This window comes from Balaenoptera acutorostrata, chromosome 19 (genome assembly GCF_949987535.1).
Source record: "Balaenoptera acutorostrata chromosome 19, mBalAcu1.1, whole genome shotgun sequence".
Taxonomy (NCBI): domain Eukaryota; kingdom Metazoa; phylum Chordata; class Mammalia; order Artiodactyla; family Balaenopteridae; genus Balaenoptera; species Balaenoptera acutorostrata.
Window position 1 is genome coordinate 58,327,805 of NC_080082.1, and position 16,968 is coordinate 58,344,772.

A 16,968-nucleotide genomic window follows, 5' to 3' on the forward strand; every position below is an offset into this window, starting at 1 on the left:
AGCATTCAAATTCTGTCTTTCCATTCTTAGTGGGTTCATTTGTGTCCTTCAAGGCTCCCTCTGTCTGCCGAGTTGAAAGCTGCAGGATCCTGGGTAACCCTGTGCATGGGTGGGCAGGGGGCCTGTATCACTGGTTGTGTGTGGCCCATGGTTTCCCATTCACCACTCTATTTAGCCTCGTTTGTCTCACCTGACAAATGGGGTAGCAACAGGGGTTTGGTAGGACCCAAGGAGACTTGGTACCTGGCAGTTTAAGTTGGACCATGTGCATAATCAAATGATATGTAAACTCTTCCATATGATAACTCCATTTTTAGTTTTTTAAGGAACCTCCATACTGTTTTCCATAGTGGCTGCACCAATTTCCATTCCCACCAACAGTGTAGGAAGGTTCCCTTTTCCCCACACCGTCTCCAGCATTTATTATTTGTAGACTTTTTAATGATGGCCATTCTGACTGGTGTGAGGTGATACCTCATTGTAGTTTTGATTTGCATTTCTCTAATAATTAGCAATGTTGAGCATCTTTTCATGTGCCTGTTGGCCATTTGTATGTCTTCTTTGGAGAAATGACCGTTTAGGTGTTCTGCCCACTTTTTGATTGGGTTGTTTGTTTTGTTGTTATTGAGTTGTATGAGCTGCTTGTATATTTTGGAAATTAAGCCCTTGTCAGTCACATCATTTGCAAATATCTTCTCCCAGGCTGTAGGCTGTATTTTCCTTTTGTTTATGGTTTCCTTTGCTGTGCAAAAGCGTATAAGTTTGATTAGGTCCCATTTGTTTATTTTTGCTTTTGTTTCTATTGCCTTGGGTGTAAACCCTTCAAAATGTGCTCAAGAGCCAAATGTGGCAAAAAGCACCAGGTGGAAAAGCTGGGGCCTGGGGACTTTTGTCCAACCTGACTGTGGTGTGGCCAGAAAGCTTTGGGAGTTGCCACACTAGGTAAGGTTCACAATGGCAGCTAAAACGATTGTGTAACAGTATCTATCGCTTACAAAATACTTTACTGCACCTGAGGATTAAAGGCCTAAGAGCCTCTCCACTGCCCTACGCGAAAATAAGAACCATGATTGTGCCCATTTTACAGATGAGGACACTGAAGCCTAGAGCGGTGAAGTCACTTGCCCGACTTCAGCCCATGTGTGGGGAAGTGGGGATTTGAACTGCTGACTCCAACCCCAAACTGTCACCCCATGCTGGGCCTCTTGGCATCAACCTGATAGGCGACATAGATGCCAACCCTGGCACCTGAACGGGGGACCCACCTCAGAGGAACCCCGGACCTGCTGATCATTGACAAATGGTTTTCTTTTTATTATGGAAACTTTCAAGAAGATGTAAATTAACTAGAATGGTGTACTGAAGCCCCCAGGTAGCCATCACCCAGCTCTAACAGTTACCAACATTTGCCATGTCTGTTAGCTCTCCCCAGCACCCCCACCCCCGACTACAACTCCATGCTGATTATTTATTTTGTACAGTTTTTTAAAGGTAAAATTAACATGCGTTAAATTGACATGTGTTGACATACACAAGTCTGAGCTGTGAATTTTTAAACCCCCATGTAACGGACACCCCATCACCATGGAGAACCTTGCCCTCTCCCCAGAAAGTCCCCCTCGTCCATTGCTCTGCTGTTACCATCTGAATGAAAACACATGGGTAACAGATTCTCACCGGCTGGAGCCTCCCACTGGACATTCACCCGCAGATCCCATTTGGAGAGCCCTGTTCAGGAGACACCCACCTCCTGGCTCTACTTCTGGTCCGAGGTTTACAGAACTTGGGCCACGCCCAAAGCTTGGGGCAGGGAGGAGGGGAGAGCCCACGTGGAGCTGGCGGCTCTCATGAAGCCACCTTGGGCGCTTGCGATCACCCTGGTCCAGGGCAGCGTACCTGGAATCTAGATGGGCCAGGATCCCGTGTTCCAGGGTCTTGTGACAGTTGCTTTCTAGATCTCTCCGGGGCCTGGGGCTCTCCATAAAAAGGAGAAGCAGCTCCCGTTCCTCCTCTCTCTTCCATCTGCTTGCTTTATCGCCTTTTTGGATCTGAGCTATCCCAAGCATTCACAAAATGCTAACAAAGGCTGTCACCCAGCTTCGTCTTATCTTGACGCTGTGGCCGTGTTTGCTTCACATTTAAAAGAGAAACAATATGATGAGAGGACCGTCTGTGGGATAGTGGTTAAGGGCGGGGACTCTGGAGTCAGCCTACCTTGGCTCAGACCCCAGCCTGACCGCTGACCGCTGGCAGGATCTAGGGCGTATGGCTCACCGTCCTGAGCCTCGCCTTCCTCATCTGTGGAATGGGGCTGCGAAAAGCACCTGCTTCATAGGGATTCAAAGGTGGTGAACAGGCTAATACGTGCAGAGTACTTAAAACCAGCAGCCATCACCATCATCACAACCACCATCATTATTGTCATCAGGTCAATCCTTGTTATTCGTGGATTCCATATTTGTGAATCCGCCTATTTGCTGACATTGATAACCCCCAAATCAATACTCACGGCGCTTTCCTGGTCACTTGCAGACGTGTGCAGAGCCATGAGTCTATTTGAGTCTCCCGATGCACGTGCTCCCAGCTGAGGTTGAAGGCGGCGACCCTCTCTGCCTCTCCGTTCGGCCCGAGAGCTATAAACAAGCATCCTCTTTAGTGCCCTGTTGTTTTGTGCTTTCTGTTGGTGGTTTTGCTGTTAAAGACGGCCCCTCCCGTGTAGTGCTGAAGGGCCGCCCCATGTTCGTAGGCACAGGAAGGCTGCAATGTGCCCAATGGAGAAATCGCGCGTGTGAGATGACCTGCCCTCAGGCATGAATTATAGCGCTGTTGGCCTTGAGCTCAGTGTGAGCGAATCAACGATTTATATTAAACAAGGTGTCTTTATTGTTTTTATTATTTTTTTAATAAATTTATTTATTTATTTAATATTTATGGCTGCATTGGGTCTTCATTGCTGTGCGTGGGATTTCTCTAGTTGCGGCGAGCAGGGGCTACTCTTCATTGCGGTGCGCGGGCTTCTCATTGCGGTGGCTTCTCTTGTTGCGGAGCACGGGCTCTAGGCGCGTGGGCTCAGTAGTTGTGGCGCACGGGCTTGTTGCTCCGCGGCATGTGGGATCTTCCCGGACCAGGGCTCGAACCCGTGTCCCCTGCTTTGGCAGGCGGATTCTTAACCACTGCGCCACCAGGGAAGTCCCAAACAAGGTGTCTTTTAACAGAAACACACATAAACCAAGGGGATTTATTGATGGGTTGATGAGAATGGGACCAGAGGCTGGCAGGAAGCTAACCCTGTCTTTCCCCAGGGGCCGCGGCTCAGCGGCCATAATCGCAAATTCGCGGTGACCTTATAGGGGACATAAGCACCTCAGATGACAAGATCTGACTGTATTTTGCTAGATTGAAGTGCTGATGGATTATATCATATGACGTTATATGCTGTTGCATGATGTGTGTGTGTGTGTGTGTGTGTGTGTGTATATATATACACACACAATATATAGGTATAGTGCGGTGTGTCTGCATATATATATGTGATAACATACAGTGTTGTTTCCTGTGGTTTTAAACTTGTATTTGACCTCTCGTCTCTCTGGCTACATCTTTCTCCTTTTCACTGACTGTCCCACTCACAGCCTCTCTCTCATTCTCTCTCCACAGCTGGCCCCCGAAAGGACACTGCCCAAGTCCCCAGCTGGGGGCCCTGCGTAGACCTGGAGTGGACGCCCCCTCCTTCCCTTCATGATTCGTTTGTAGCGCAGGTAACCAGCCAAGCATCCCGCGCATTCCCGGAGGGGCCGCGCTCCCCCGTCCACCTCCCCGGAAGGGACGCTCCTTCTTGGAAGAGCCTGGTTCAGCCACATCCTTCAGCCCCGCCCTCTCCAGCCTGGGCCCCCTGGGCCATTCGGGCCATTCCCCCAACCTCCATGCCATCTGCAGGCAGGATCTCCCTCCCCGCTTTCCGTCTTCTCCAGATTCTCTGCAGATCCTGCCTTGTCATTCCCTGGCCAGGCCTTGCCCACCTTAGGCTGGTTGGGAAGGGCAGGGGCTCGTAGGCCACAGAGCTGGTGACACGGGAAGACAGTGGGTGTGGGCGGAGATATGAAGCCGGAGAGAGTGTGTTATCTTTCTGCACCGATGCAGCAAGGGCCTTGGAAGGGCGTCTCTGGGGACAGTCCCCGGGGCCAGCTCTAGAGGCGAGGGCGATTGGTGTGTGAGGCTTCCTGGCCGTGTGTTTCTGTTCTAGACTGGGCTTGTTAACCGAGGGCCCATGAAGTGTGTACGTGTGTGCATACGTGTGTGTGTGTCCCATGACACGCTTCCCTCTGGGAAAGAATGTGTAACATTTCTGGCCCACATGCACGTTTCTGGCAAGAGGGTCTTTTGCTTTCATCAGACTCTCCAAGGTACTGTTCAGAGAAGACCCTGAACTAACCATGTGGGGTCCCTCCCTGAGATTGTCACAGAGCCGTCGAGGGTAATAGGGGCTGTAGTGGCGATCAGGAAGTTCAGAGAATGCCGTTGGGGGTTAGGGGTTGTGACCCAGCTGAGAGCACAAGTACGATTTTGTGTGTGTTTGGCGGGGGTGGGGGGGGCACGACAGTCACCGTGTCCTCAGTGAGTTCAGGACCATCCCCCTCCCCCTACCAAGAAGGAAAAGAGAGGGTACGAACTCCACGGCCCTGGAGCGGGATAGTGTGTGATTTCTCATCGTGTCTTGTCTGCGTGGTTGGGAGGGAAGGATGCCTGGGCTGATGGAAGCATAGGCGGGTGGGGACTTCCCTGGCGGTCCAGTGGTTAGGACTCAGTGCTTTCCCTGCCCGGGCCCGGGTTCAATCCCTGATCGGAGAACTGAGATCCCGCAAGCCTCTCAGTGCGGCCCAAAAAAAGTAAAAAAGGAGGAGCGGATGGAAGGATGGGTCAGTTTGTGTATTTGGAAGACGAGAAAGATGGGTGGTTGGGCGGAAGTTTGGAAAGATGGGTGCATGGAAGCTTGGTGGGGTGTCTGGCGCAGTGGTGGTTGGCGCGGGGGGTGGGTGGGCAAACACAGAGAGCTTGTTTTCTCACTTGTAAAATGGGGCACACGGCATCCCTTTCCCATGGGGGCTGAACAAGCTAACATTTGTGAAACGCTCGGGACAGTGCCTGGCACATGGTAAGCACGAGACAAATGTTAGCCGTCCTCATCCTCATCATTCTGACAGGCTCAGCCCGGCTCTGGCGGCTCCTCTGACTCAGAGCGCCCGCCCTCCTGGCCCCTCTCCCTCTCTCTTCCCTTCCTTGAGAACCACGCTGCATGCGTCTTCCAGGGGGACCCCGAACCTGGGCCCCGCCATGCCACCTCCCCTCCCTCCCTCCTTCCCCCGGTCACGTGTAGGACAGGAGCACAGGCTTGGGGCCAGACTTCTGGGTTCAGGCCTGGCTCTGCCACCTGCTAGCTGGGAGACAGAGAACCATGGCCTCCGCTCTTCCTTTTACTCATCTGCAAAGCGGGGGTGGCAGGACCCACCTCGAGGGATGCTGTGGGGATTAAATGAGTTACATGTGTGTGAAGCACTTAGCACGGAGCCTGCATGTGATCAGGACTCAGTCTGGGTTGATGTCACCACCATCGTCATCAGATGCTGGGGAGAGAGAGGGAGGAGGAAAAGGCAGCTGTCTGTCTCTGATCAGGAGGTTCTGGTACGGAGGGCACCTGCCCCACCCCTACCCATGCCCCTAGACTTAAGGGGACAGAAACCCTGACCCCTCCAGGGGTCTTGGCCCCAGGGAATGGTCCTTGCAGGGAGGGTCCTGGCACACTGCCGACATCTAACTTGTCTCCCTTGCCCTCTTCCCGCCCCGCCCCGTCCAGTGGCGATGGATGATGAGGATGGGAGATGCTTACTAGACGTGATTTGGTGAGTAATGGGCTCCCCACCCCACCCCATCCTCCCCCACCCTCTCCCTCCCCTCCCCTGTCCCTCATCTCCTCAAATGTCTCTCCCTTTCTCTCTTTCAGTGACCCTCAGGCCCTCAATGACTTCTTACATGGATCTGAGAAGGTGAGTGCTTGGGCAGGGAGAAGCATCCCCAGGGCAGGGGCCTGTGGAATTGGGAGCTGAGAGACACTCCCCCCCCCCCGCCCCCGATTCAGTAGACATCTGCCCCTTGCCTTCCATGAGCCGGGCCCCAGGGTTATGGCAGAGAGTGAAAGAGATGGCAAATCCCTGCCCTCACTCCATACACATTTCCTTGGTAAACAAAGCAACCGAGAGCTAATAAAGGTGATGGTGGGAAGCACCATGCAGAGCAGCATAAGAAATAATAATGTCACTTGCACAACAAAAGAGGTTTAAAAGAAAATGAATGGGAGGCGGAGGCAGGGGCTTCTTTAGCTGGTGTGAACCTGAAGGATCAAAGGGAGGTGCCCATGGCGCTCTGGGCAGGGGAAGGACAGGTAGGAAGGTTGGAAAGTTTGAGAAAGAAGGCCAGTGGGGCCGGAATGAAGGGGAAACTAGAAGGTGGTAAGACTGGAGTGGACAAAAATCACCAGGTCATGCAGGGCTTGGAGGACCTTGATCGAGGAGTTCAGACTTTATTCTGAACATGACAGGCAGTTCTAATGGGTTACTAAGCAGGAGAATGTCACAATCTGTTTGCACTCCAGAGAATGGAACAAAGTGGGGGAGAGTGGATGTCTGTTGAGCCATGAGGAGCTGTATCAGTCACCTACAGCTGCATAACAAGTTATCCCAACACTTCGTGACTTAAAACAACATTTGTTAGAGCTCTCAGTCTCTGAGGGTCAGGAACTGGGGAGTGGCTTAGCTGGGCGTCTAGCTCAGTGTCTCCCCTGAGTAGCAGTCAGGATGTTGCCTGGAGCCGCTGTCATCTGAGGGCTTGTCTGAGGCGGGAGGCTGTGCTTCCACAATGACTCACTGCTGTGGCTGTTGGCTGGAGGCCTCAGCTCCTCACCATGTGGACCTCCCCATAGGATTGCTTGAGTCCTCACAGCATGGCAGCTGGTTCCCCCAGAGCAAGTGAGCCAAGGGACAGAGCCAGGAGGAAGCTCAGTGCCTTTTATGACCTAGTCTCCAAAGTCACACACTGTCACTTCCATCATACTGCATTTACTAGAAGCGAGTCACTAAGCCCGCCCACACTCACAGGGAGGGAACGGAGCTCTGCTCCTTGAGAGGGGATGTATCAAACAATTTGTGGAGCGGAGGCGAGTGCAATGGGAGGATGGTGGCCTGGGCCCCAGGGCAGGTGCGGGAGGAGGTGCCAGGCGCTGGCTCTGGGATCTGTCTGGGAGGGAGAATCACTAGACTTGCTGGTGGATTTGATGGTGAGGAAGAAAGAGCATCCAGAATGCCTCCGGGACTTGACCTGAGCAACTGAGTGGGTGGTGGTACCGTTCTCTGAGACTGGGAGTTCGAGGTGGATTCCAGAAGTCCAAGGGCGGCTATTGGATACACCAGTCTGGGGTTCTGGAAAAAGATCAGCTGGACAGAGAAACTGGGGAGGCTTGGCTGTGGACAGACATTCATTGGGTGCTCAGGGTCTGTTCTAGGCGTTGCCCATGTCTACGGGAACGAGACAGGTCCCTGTGCTCCCAGACATGGGAACAGCACGCACATTAGGCGCCCAGGTGGCAGGGTGTGCCGGGTGCTTGGGCTGGGCAGTGGAAGGAGTGACTTAGTAGGAAGGGACGGACAGTTGTCGGGAGGAGGTGACAAATGTGACAGGCCCTGCCAGATGTGTTACCAAAGACGCTTGAGCAAAGCCACGGAGGCAGGATTCTAGAGTTCAAGGCAGGCGTGTCGGGAGAGCCTGGGACTCAGTGCTGGGGTTGCCTTGCGTTTTAATCTTGCAGCCAAGCTCCTTTATTTGGGGCATCTTTTCTGGAGGCAGAGTTTCCTGTACCCCTCGAATCTCCCCCCCAACCCCCCCCACCTCGTCTTCGTCTTTTTGTCCCATGTAACCCTAAATTGGTTTTTGTTCTAGAGGTGGGCCGGCCCACTGCCCAGCTGACCTTTGACCTTGGGTGGGGGCGGGTCTTGTTGCAGCTTGACAGTGATGACCTCCTGGATAATCCCGGGGAGGCCCAAAGTGCCTTCTATGAAGGTCCTGGGGTAAGTGGCCCGGGGGGCTTGGGGAGGGCCGTGGGCTCCAGGCATCACACAAGTCGCCTGTGGTGGCAGCCAGTGGGGGAGGGGAGAAGGGGTCACACTCGTCCCCTGAGGCACTTTGCCGGGAGCGGGGCAGGGGGCAGTCACTGAGGAGCAGTGTGGGGTGGAGGTGAGGCCGGAGCTGCTGGACCCCCAGCTGTGCCTCAGGCCCCTCAGAGAGGGAGGTGCGGTCCTGAGTCCCTGGCCTTGGAGGTCAGCTGCTACAGAGCTGGTACAGAGGCAGAGGCTGGCTCTGGAGTTCACGGCGGGCAGGACGGGGTGGTTCTCCTGAGGAGCAGTGCAGGGGGGCTTGGGGGTCCTGTCCCGGCTCAGCCGTGGGGTGTGTGACCTGGGGGAAGGGGATCGACTCTTGTGGACCTCAGTCTCCACCTGGAAGATGAAGGCAGGGGTGATGAGCAAAGCCCAGAGCGAGGAACACAGTGGACTTTTATTGAGCACCTACTGTGTGCCGAGCCCATTACTCAATGCCAGTCGTCCCTCCCTCTTCTTCCTCTTCTGTGGCCTCTCCCCTCCCCACTTCGCTCCCCATCCCTCCCCCTCCTTTTTCCTCCTCCCCCCTCTTCTCTCTCCCTCCCGCTCCCCCCTCCTCCCTCTTCATCAACATAACTATCAGTTACCGAATACCTATCATATGCCAGGCCCTTTACAGTAATTTTCATTTAGTCCTCACAACAACCATAGTAACATTCCAAATAATTTATCTGGCATAATATAAATGACTAAATCCAGAACCCAACAAATAAACATTATGTTCATGATATTACATTTATAGACCAGTAACAATATGCATTATTCTTACCCCTGCCGTCCTCTTTCAATACCCATAACGTCCCTGGTCAGGTTCTCAGCACCTCCTGTATGTGACGTCAGTGAACGTCACGACTGTCCTAGGAGGCGGGCTTGGTTATGGCCATTTAGCGGTTAGGAACTCAGAACTGCCTGGGCCTTGGTTGGGGGCTGAGCCAGAGCCCCATCCTGCCAGGCAGTGCCCTCCACTCAGCAGCAGGGTGACTCCTTTCCCCGGTCTGGGAGGCAAGGAGAGAGCAGTGGCCACCTCACCGGGCTGTTACTAACAACAACAACATGGGCAGTAATAATGACAGTAACAACGATAGATGATGTTTCTCACATGCCAGCTAGGAGCCGGGTACTGCTCTGAGCCTTCCACTTGGATTAACTCAGAATCTTTCAAACTACAGGTGTTGTTTGTTGTTTTTTTAAAATTTTATTTATTTTATTTATTTATTTTTGGCTGCGTTGGGTCTTCGTTGCTGTGCGTGGGCTTTCTCTAGTTGCGGCGAGTGGGGGCTACTCTTCGTTGCGGTGTGCGGGCTTCTCATTGTGGTGGCTTCTCTTGTTGCGGAGCACGGGCTCTAGGCGCGCGGGCTTCAGTAGTTGTGGTGCGCGGGCTCAGTAGTTGTGGCTCGCGGGCTCTAGAGCACAAGCTCAGTAGTGGCGCATGGGCTTAGTTGCTCCGCGGCATGTGGGATCTTCCCGGACCAGGGCTCGAACCCGTGTCCCCTGCGTTGGCAGGCGGATTCTTAACCACTGCGCCACCAGGGAAGCCCCCGAAGTACAGGCTTTGATCCATTACCTGGTCAAGTATCAGTGGGTTTTCCATGCCGTTGGCATAATTATTACTTGTGGAATATTTGCTCAAAAATGCATGCATGTATCGATTACACACTCGTGTCCTGGGTTGCCATCCCGGAAAGCATTTAAGAAACATCAGGCTCGGGACTTCCTTGGTGGCGCAGTGGTTACGAGTCCGCCTGCCGATGCAGAGGACACGGGTTCGGGCCCTGGTCTGGGAAGATCCCACATGCCGCGGAGCGGCTGGGCCCGTGCGCCACAGCTACTGAGCCTGTGTGCCACAGCTGCTGGAGCCCGCCCATCTAGAGCCTGCGCTGCGCAACAGGAGAAGCCACTGCAATGAGAAGCCCGCGCACCGCAACGAAAACCCAGCGCAGCAAGCAAGCAAACAAATATCAATCAATCAATCAATCAGGCTCACATTGCGCTGGGCACCAAGTAAGGCTCCCATCCGGTAGCTGCTGCCGCTGCTGCCTTCAACAGAACCACGATCTTTTATCTGAAACCTTTGGGGCCAGGCTTGTTTTGGAACTCAGGGTTTTTCAGATACTGGAAAGGTGACGCAGAATATGTGTGTGCTGCATGCAACATAACACACTCACTTTTCTGTGGTCGAACTTAAGGTGAGTCACGTTGCGTGGATGAATTACGCCTTTCCCTCAGAGCATCACCTGAGTTCCGTTCAGGATTTACAGCCTAAAGTTATCAAAACATTTGTGGTTTTCAGAGCCTTTCGGGTTTTGGAATTGCAGATAAGTATTACGGGCCTGTATGGCTGTTTAGAAAATGGTTTTTATTACATTCTGCGCAGATGGGGAAACAGGCTGGATTAAGCAAGCCCCGGGTTGCCCAGCCCAGCCCTGGCAAAGCTGGGATTTGAACCCGGGTCCAGCCGCTTCTAGGTGGAAGGTTCTTCCTATCCCTGCCGCCCTGACACCGAGTGCCCTTTGCTTCCGTGGTGCCCTGAGCCCGGCCCCTTGCTAACCTCGGCTCTCTCCTTCACACCTTACCTGCCTCCAGCTCCACGTGCAAGAAGCTTCTGGCAACCACTTGAACCCAGAGCCCAGCCAGCCAGCCCCCAGCGTGGACCTCGACTTCCTGGAAGATGATATCCTGGGCTCACCGGCGGCGGGGGGCGGCGGCGGGGGCGGCGGGGGCGCCGACCAGCCCTGTGACATCCTCCAGCAGAGCCTGCAGGAGGCCAACATCACTGAGCAGACGCTCGAAGCCGAGGCCGAGCTGGACCTGGGCCCCTTCCAGCTGCCCACCCTGCAGCCTGCGGATGGCGGGGCTGGCCCAGCGGGGGCCGGAGGGGCTGCCGCCGTGGCCGCGGGGCCCCAGGCCCTCTTCCCGGGTGGCGCTGACCTGCTGGGGCTGCAGGCCCCGCCCACCGTGCTGACCCACCAGGCCCTGGTGCCGCCCCAGGACGTGGTCAGCAAAGCCCTCAGTGTCCAGCCCTTCCTGCAGCCCGTGGGCCTGGGCAACGTGACCCTTCAGCCCATCCCAGGCCTTCAGGGCCTGCCCAACGGCAGCCCCGGGGGCGCCGCGGCGGCTACTCTCGGCCTGGCTCCCATCCAGGTGGTGGGCCAGCCCGTCATGGCACTCAACCCGCCCACCTCCCAGCTCCTGGCCAAGCAGGTGCCCGTCAGCGGTTATCTGGCCTCGGCAGCTGGCCCTTCAGAGCCAGTGACCCTGGCATCGGCCGGCGTCTCGCCGCAGGGGGCTGGCCTGGTCATCCAGAAGAACCTCTCTGCCGCCGTGGCCACCACGCTCAACGGGAACTCGGTGTTCGGAGGGGCGGGAGCCGCCACGGCCGCGGCCAGCGGGGCGCCCTCGGGACAGCCGCTGGCGGTGGCCCCGGGCCTCGGCACGTCGCCACTGGTTCCGGCGCCCAACGTGATCCTGCACCGCACGCCCACGCCCATCCAGCCCAAGCCTGCCGGCGTGCTGCCCCCCAAGCTCTACCAGCTGACACCCAAGCCGTTCGGCCCCGCGGGCGCCACGCTCACCATCCAGGGCGAGGCAGGGGGCCTCCCGCAGCAGCCCAAGGCCCCCCAGAACCTGACTTTCATGGCGGCGGGCAAGGCCGGCCAGAACGTGGTGCTGTCGGGCTTCCCGGCGCCCGCCCTGCAGGCGAACGTCTTCAAGCAGCCGCCCGCCACCACCACGGGCGCGGCCCCGCCGCAGCCGCCCGGGGCCCTGAGCAAGCCCATGAGCGTGCACCTCCTGAATCAGGGCAGCAGCATCGTCATTCCCGCCCAGCACATGCTGCCGGGCCAGAACCAGTTCTTGCTGCCCGGCACGTCGGCAGTCCAGCTCCCCCAGCCGCTCTCGGCCCTGCCGGCCAACGTGGGCGGGCAGATCCTGGCGGCCGCAGCCCCGCATGCGGGCGGACAGCTCATTGCCAACCCCATCCTCACCAACCAGAACCTGGCGGGCCCGCTGAGCCTGGGCCCCGTGCTGGCCCCCCACTCCGGGGCCCACAGCGCAGCCCACATCCTCTCGGCCGCCCCCATCCAGGTGGGCCAGCCAGCGCTCTTCCAGATGCCCGTGTCGCTGGCCGCGGGCAGCCTGCCCACACAGAGCCAGCCGGCACCCACCGGCCCCGCCGCCACTACCGTCCTCCAGGGGGTCACTCTGCCCCCCAGCGCCGTGGCTATGCTCAACGCCCCCGACGGTCTGGTGCAGCCCGCCACCCCTGCCGCCGCCGCCGGGGAGGCCGCGCCTGTCCTCGCGGTGCAGACGGCGCCCCAGGCGTCCCCCGCGGTCAGCACGCCGCTGCCTCTGGGCCTCCAGCAGCCGCAGGCACAGCAACAGCAGCAGCCCGCACAGGGCCCCGCCCCGCAGGCCGCCCCAGCTCAGGCCTCCACCCCCCAGCCCAGCCCAGGCCTGGCGTCCAGCCCGGAGAAGATTGTCCTGGGGCAGCCGCCCTCTGCCGCCGCCACGGCCATCCTCACTCAGGACTCCCTGCAGATGTTCCTGCCCCAGGTAACCAGGGCCGCCGGGCAGGGGAGGGGACGGCAAGGGCAAAGGCAGGGGCAGGGGGTCTGCGTGGAGAGGGGCCAAGAGCTGGAACCGGGTGTGGTTGAAGCAGCGAGTGGGAGGGTCCTGTGGGTTAAGGACAGCGTCTCGGAGATGGTCCCCCGGCTCCAGGTCCCCGAGGAGGAGGCCTGAGGGTGACAGGGCCAACTGACTGACACAGAGACAGACAAGGAGAGTGACTGGCTGACAGACTGCCCACTTGCTGGAGGGTGGGAGAGGGGTCACACAGGGAGAGGGGCTGAGACGTGGACGAACAGACGGGGCAGGAGAGATGGACATTGGGGTGGAGCTGGAAGATGACTCACGGGACTGAGGGGACGGAGCTGCCCCGGGTTGCGGCCTCCTGGACCCTGGGGCTCCCTCCCAGCGCCCTGGCCTTGGTTCCCACCACCCGCTCCCCTGGTGCATCAGTGGGGGCGGGGTGTCAGGGTGGGGAGGCCGCGGGTCCGTGGGGATGGCCTCTGACCCTGTGCGGGCTGCCTGTTTCAGGAGAGGAGCCAGCAGCCCCTCTCCACAGAGGGCCCCCACCTCTCCGTGCCCGCCTCGGTCATAGTCAGCGCCCCGCCTCCCGCCCAAGACCCAGCCCTGACCACCCCCGTCACCAAAGGAGCTGGCCTTGGCCCTCAGGCCCCCGACAGCCAGGCCTCCCCGGCGCCGGCCCCCCAGGTAGACGAACCCCAGCAGCCTCTGTCCCAGCGCAGACCAGCCCTGCCCCTCGCCCCCCCTCCCCGCTCCCTCCGCTCGCTCCCTGGCTGCCCTGCCTGCCTCTCTGTCTCGCTGGCTTGGGAAGCGGTGCTCTCCTTGGCTCCCCAGGTGTTTCCCGAGGGTCTCCTGACAGTCATGGATGCTTGAGACCACACTCTAGTCAGGGACACAAGATCCACACAGCAGGAAATGGATTAGGTCCTAGAATGATCATTTTCCTATCTGGATAACTAATATTCAGGTAGCTCACATTTTAAGGAAGATACCAAGAGGTCTAGATCTAAAGCCCCCTCTCCTGCTTTCCCTCCCAAGGCAGTTTCTTGCACTCCTTTCCCATGCATAGACAAGCAAAATGACAACTGGATTCCTTCCCTTCCATTTTTACAAAAGTGATAGCGTACTCTGCATGCATTCTGCACCTTTTATCATTTAAAAGTTCATCTTGGAGACTGTACTGCATTCTTTTACATGATTGCATAGTATTCCATTGTGTGGAGGTACTATTATTTATTTAACCAGTTGTTGGGAATTTAGGTCACTTTTGGTCTTTAGCTGTGGATGAGCATGGTTGCAAAGAAGAACTCTGTACGTATGTCTCTTTGTAGGATAAGTTCTTTAAAAGGAAATTGCTAGGTTTAAGAGCAAATGTATTTGTAGTTTTGACAGATATTGCCAAATTGCTCTGGAGTATAAATTTGTTTAACAGATTATCAGCAATATATGATCTGTGCCTTTTTGCCCCCACCCTCAGCAATATTGAACTTGGCCGATCAGATAGGTGAAAATGGTGTCTTGTTTTAATATGCATTTTGTTTTACAGTAAATGAGGCGGGGCGGGTTTTTATAGATTTAGAGCTGTTTGTGTTTTCCTTTCTATGGAATTGTCTGTTCATATCCTTGGTCATTTTCAAACTTGGGGTACTGGTCATTTTCTTGTTGATTTGTAGAAACTCTTTACATATTAGAGAAATTAGCCTTTGTCTCATATGAGTCATTAGCACATCAGCATTTGAGAGGTTAGGGTGGGCCACCTTTTATTCTGGAGGGATGGATGTTGTACTCGTTCGAAAAGGACCAGTGGGTAGGTGGATTAGGGTAGGCAGGAAGAGGAGGGAGTAACATGAGCGAGGTCCAGGAAGGCAGAAATCAGCTGGGCCTTGGCCTTAAACAGCCATGATTTCATTCTCAGGCTCTGCTACTCACCATGTGACTTGAAGCAACTAGTTTCTTCATTCCATCAACAGTTGTTTAGGGAAGGGGGTGCACTACGTATGTGTCAGGCCTTGTGCTAACCCTGGGCGAGTCCCTGTAACTGCCGAGCCTTGATTTCCTTATCTGGAAAATGGGAATAATAGTTTCTTTATAGGTCTGTTAGGACAAGTAAACCGGTTAATATGTGCTTTGCACAGAGTAAGCATTCCATAAATATTTGCTATTATTATTATTATTTTAGCTATTGTGTTTATGGGTCAGTCCAGAGGGACATGGGGCCAGGATGTCCTCAGGTCATCTCTACCCAGAGAGGAAAACCAGCCAGGAGTAGGGGAGGGGCGAGGGGCCGCCTAGCCCATGAGAGACTCAGGTTGGAAGCACTGTTTCTAGAGTGGTCGGACCGGGCCTGGGTCCCTGGGGCCAAGGGCAGTCCCCTCTCCGAGCCTCGCGAGCTCCCGTCCTCAGCTGGAACGTGGGGCTGGTAGGAGCCCTTTTTCCGAGTGCTGTGGTTGAGAGCCAGGCCAGGGCACCTGTGTACTCTGCCACTTTAATGTTGCATACCCTGCAGGTACTTGTCTAGACTCGCTCCTTGGGTGACCAACCAGCCCAGTTTACCCAGTACCGAGGAGGATCTCGGGAGACGGGACTTTCAGTTTTACAACTGAGACGGTCCCAGACAGACCAGGACAAGTTGGTCACCTTCCTGACTCCTCCCGGCCCTCCCTTGCCACCTTCCCTGCTTTGCATTTCTCCATAGCACTGACCACCCTCTGACCAGGCTGCCTGTTTCCCCTGTTTCCTGTCTTCACTGTAACGTAAGTGCCTCTCTGTGACGTATACTCTTCACTATAACGTAAAGTCCACGAGGCAGAGAGTTGTGTGCGTTCAGGTCCTGCTGTCTCCCCAGCGCCCAGAACAGTGCCTGGCCTGCAGCAGATGCTTGGTGAGCATTTGTAAAATAAATGAATGGAGGAAGGAACCCAGCCACACATACGAGCTCCCGCCCGGTGCTGAGCACTCCACGGCGAGAGCAAAGGGAGAGCCATTACCGATGGGCACTAGGTGTGCCTTGAAAACCACGGTCCCGGAGAATTGTTGTTAGGGGAAGTTAGGAACAGGGACTCGACTCCCGACCCTGCCACTTACAGGCTCTGTGACCTCCGCCAAGTCCCTTACCGCTCTGTGCCTCAATTTCCTGACCTGTCAAATGAGGATGATGATAACGGCATCTACTTCATAGGCTGTTGTGAGGGATAAATAAGTTAATGTATGTAAAGTGCTTGAACAGGGCCGGGCATGTTGAAAGTCCTGCAAGCGTGAAAGAAGCCGGGTGAATTTTCCATGAAGGGCCAATAGGAAACATTTTAGGCTTTGCAAGTCTCTGTCATTATAGCCTAGCAGCAGCTCTAGATCTAGATTCTAGATAAATGAATGAGCATGGGCGTGTTCCAATAAAACCTTATTTATGGACACTGAAATGTGAATCCCCTGTCAGCGTCCCGAGTCAGAAAATATTCTTCTTCTTTTGACTTCTTTTCAACCATTTAAAAATGTAAAAACTATTCTTAGCTTGCGGGCCATACGAAATGGTTGGCTAAGCGGGTGGCAGGCCAGATCTGGCCTCTGGGCCATAGTTTGCCAACCCTTTTGATGTCTTTACTTCATTACGTAGACACGCAAGGCTTCATTTATTCAGTCCCCCATTCATGAATAGTTAAGGTGGTTTCCCGTGGAATTGGTAACAAACCACACTCCCATACATATTCTTTTTTTTTTTTTAATTATTTTATTTATTTATTTATTTTTGGCTGTGTTGGGTCTTTGTTGCTGCACACGTGTTTCTCTAGTTGCAGCGAGCAGGGGCTACTCTTTGTTGTGGTGTGTGAGCTTCTCATTGTGGTGACTTCTCTTGTTGCAGAGCACGGGCTCTAGGCATGTGGGCTTCAGTAGCTGTGGCACATGGGCTCAGTAGCTGTGGCACACGGGCTCAGTAGTTGTGGCTCAGGGGCTCTATAGCGCAGGCTCAGTAGTTGTGGTGCACAGGCTTAGTTGCTCCACGGCATGTGGGATCTTCCCGGACCAGGGCTCGAACCTGTGTCCCCTGCCTTGGCAGGCGGATTCTTAACCACTGCGCCACCAGGGAAGCCCCCATACATATTCTTGTATCAGGCTTCGCACATGCATGAGAATACCCGTAGGGGTAAATTTCTAGAAATAGAATTGCTGGATCAGAGGGTATACAGTC

General features: G+C 55.3%; 1 protein-coding gene across 2 annotated transcripts in view; it reads left to right on the plus strand.

Annotated features, from left to right (window-relative positions):
- The window catches only part of BICRA (BRD4 interacting chromatin remodeling complex associated protein), a 76,637-nt gene that overhangs the window by 48,104 nt on the left and 11,565 nt on the right, over window positions 1-16,968 (plus strand). For both annotated transcript variants that reach the window (XM_057534740.1, XM_057534739.1), the window contains 6 exons: window positions 3,658-3,758; window positions 5,852-5,897; window positions 5,999-6,041; window positions 8,049-8,114; window positions 10,785-12,752; window positions 13,296-13,472. In XM_057534740.1, the coding sequence (XP_057390723.1) occupies window positions 5,857-5,897; window positions 5,999-6,041; window positions 8,049-8,114; window positions 10,785-12,752; window positions 13,296-13,472 (2,295 nt within the window). In that variant the 5' untranslated portion in view covers window positions 3,658-3,758; window positions 5,852-5,856. The remainder of the gene's footprint in view (window positions 1-3,657; window positions 3,759-5,851; window positions 5,898-5,998; window positions 6,042-8,048; window positions 8,115-10,784; window positions 12,753-13,295; window positions 13,473-16,968) is intronic.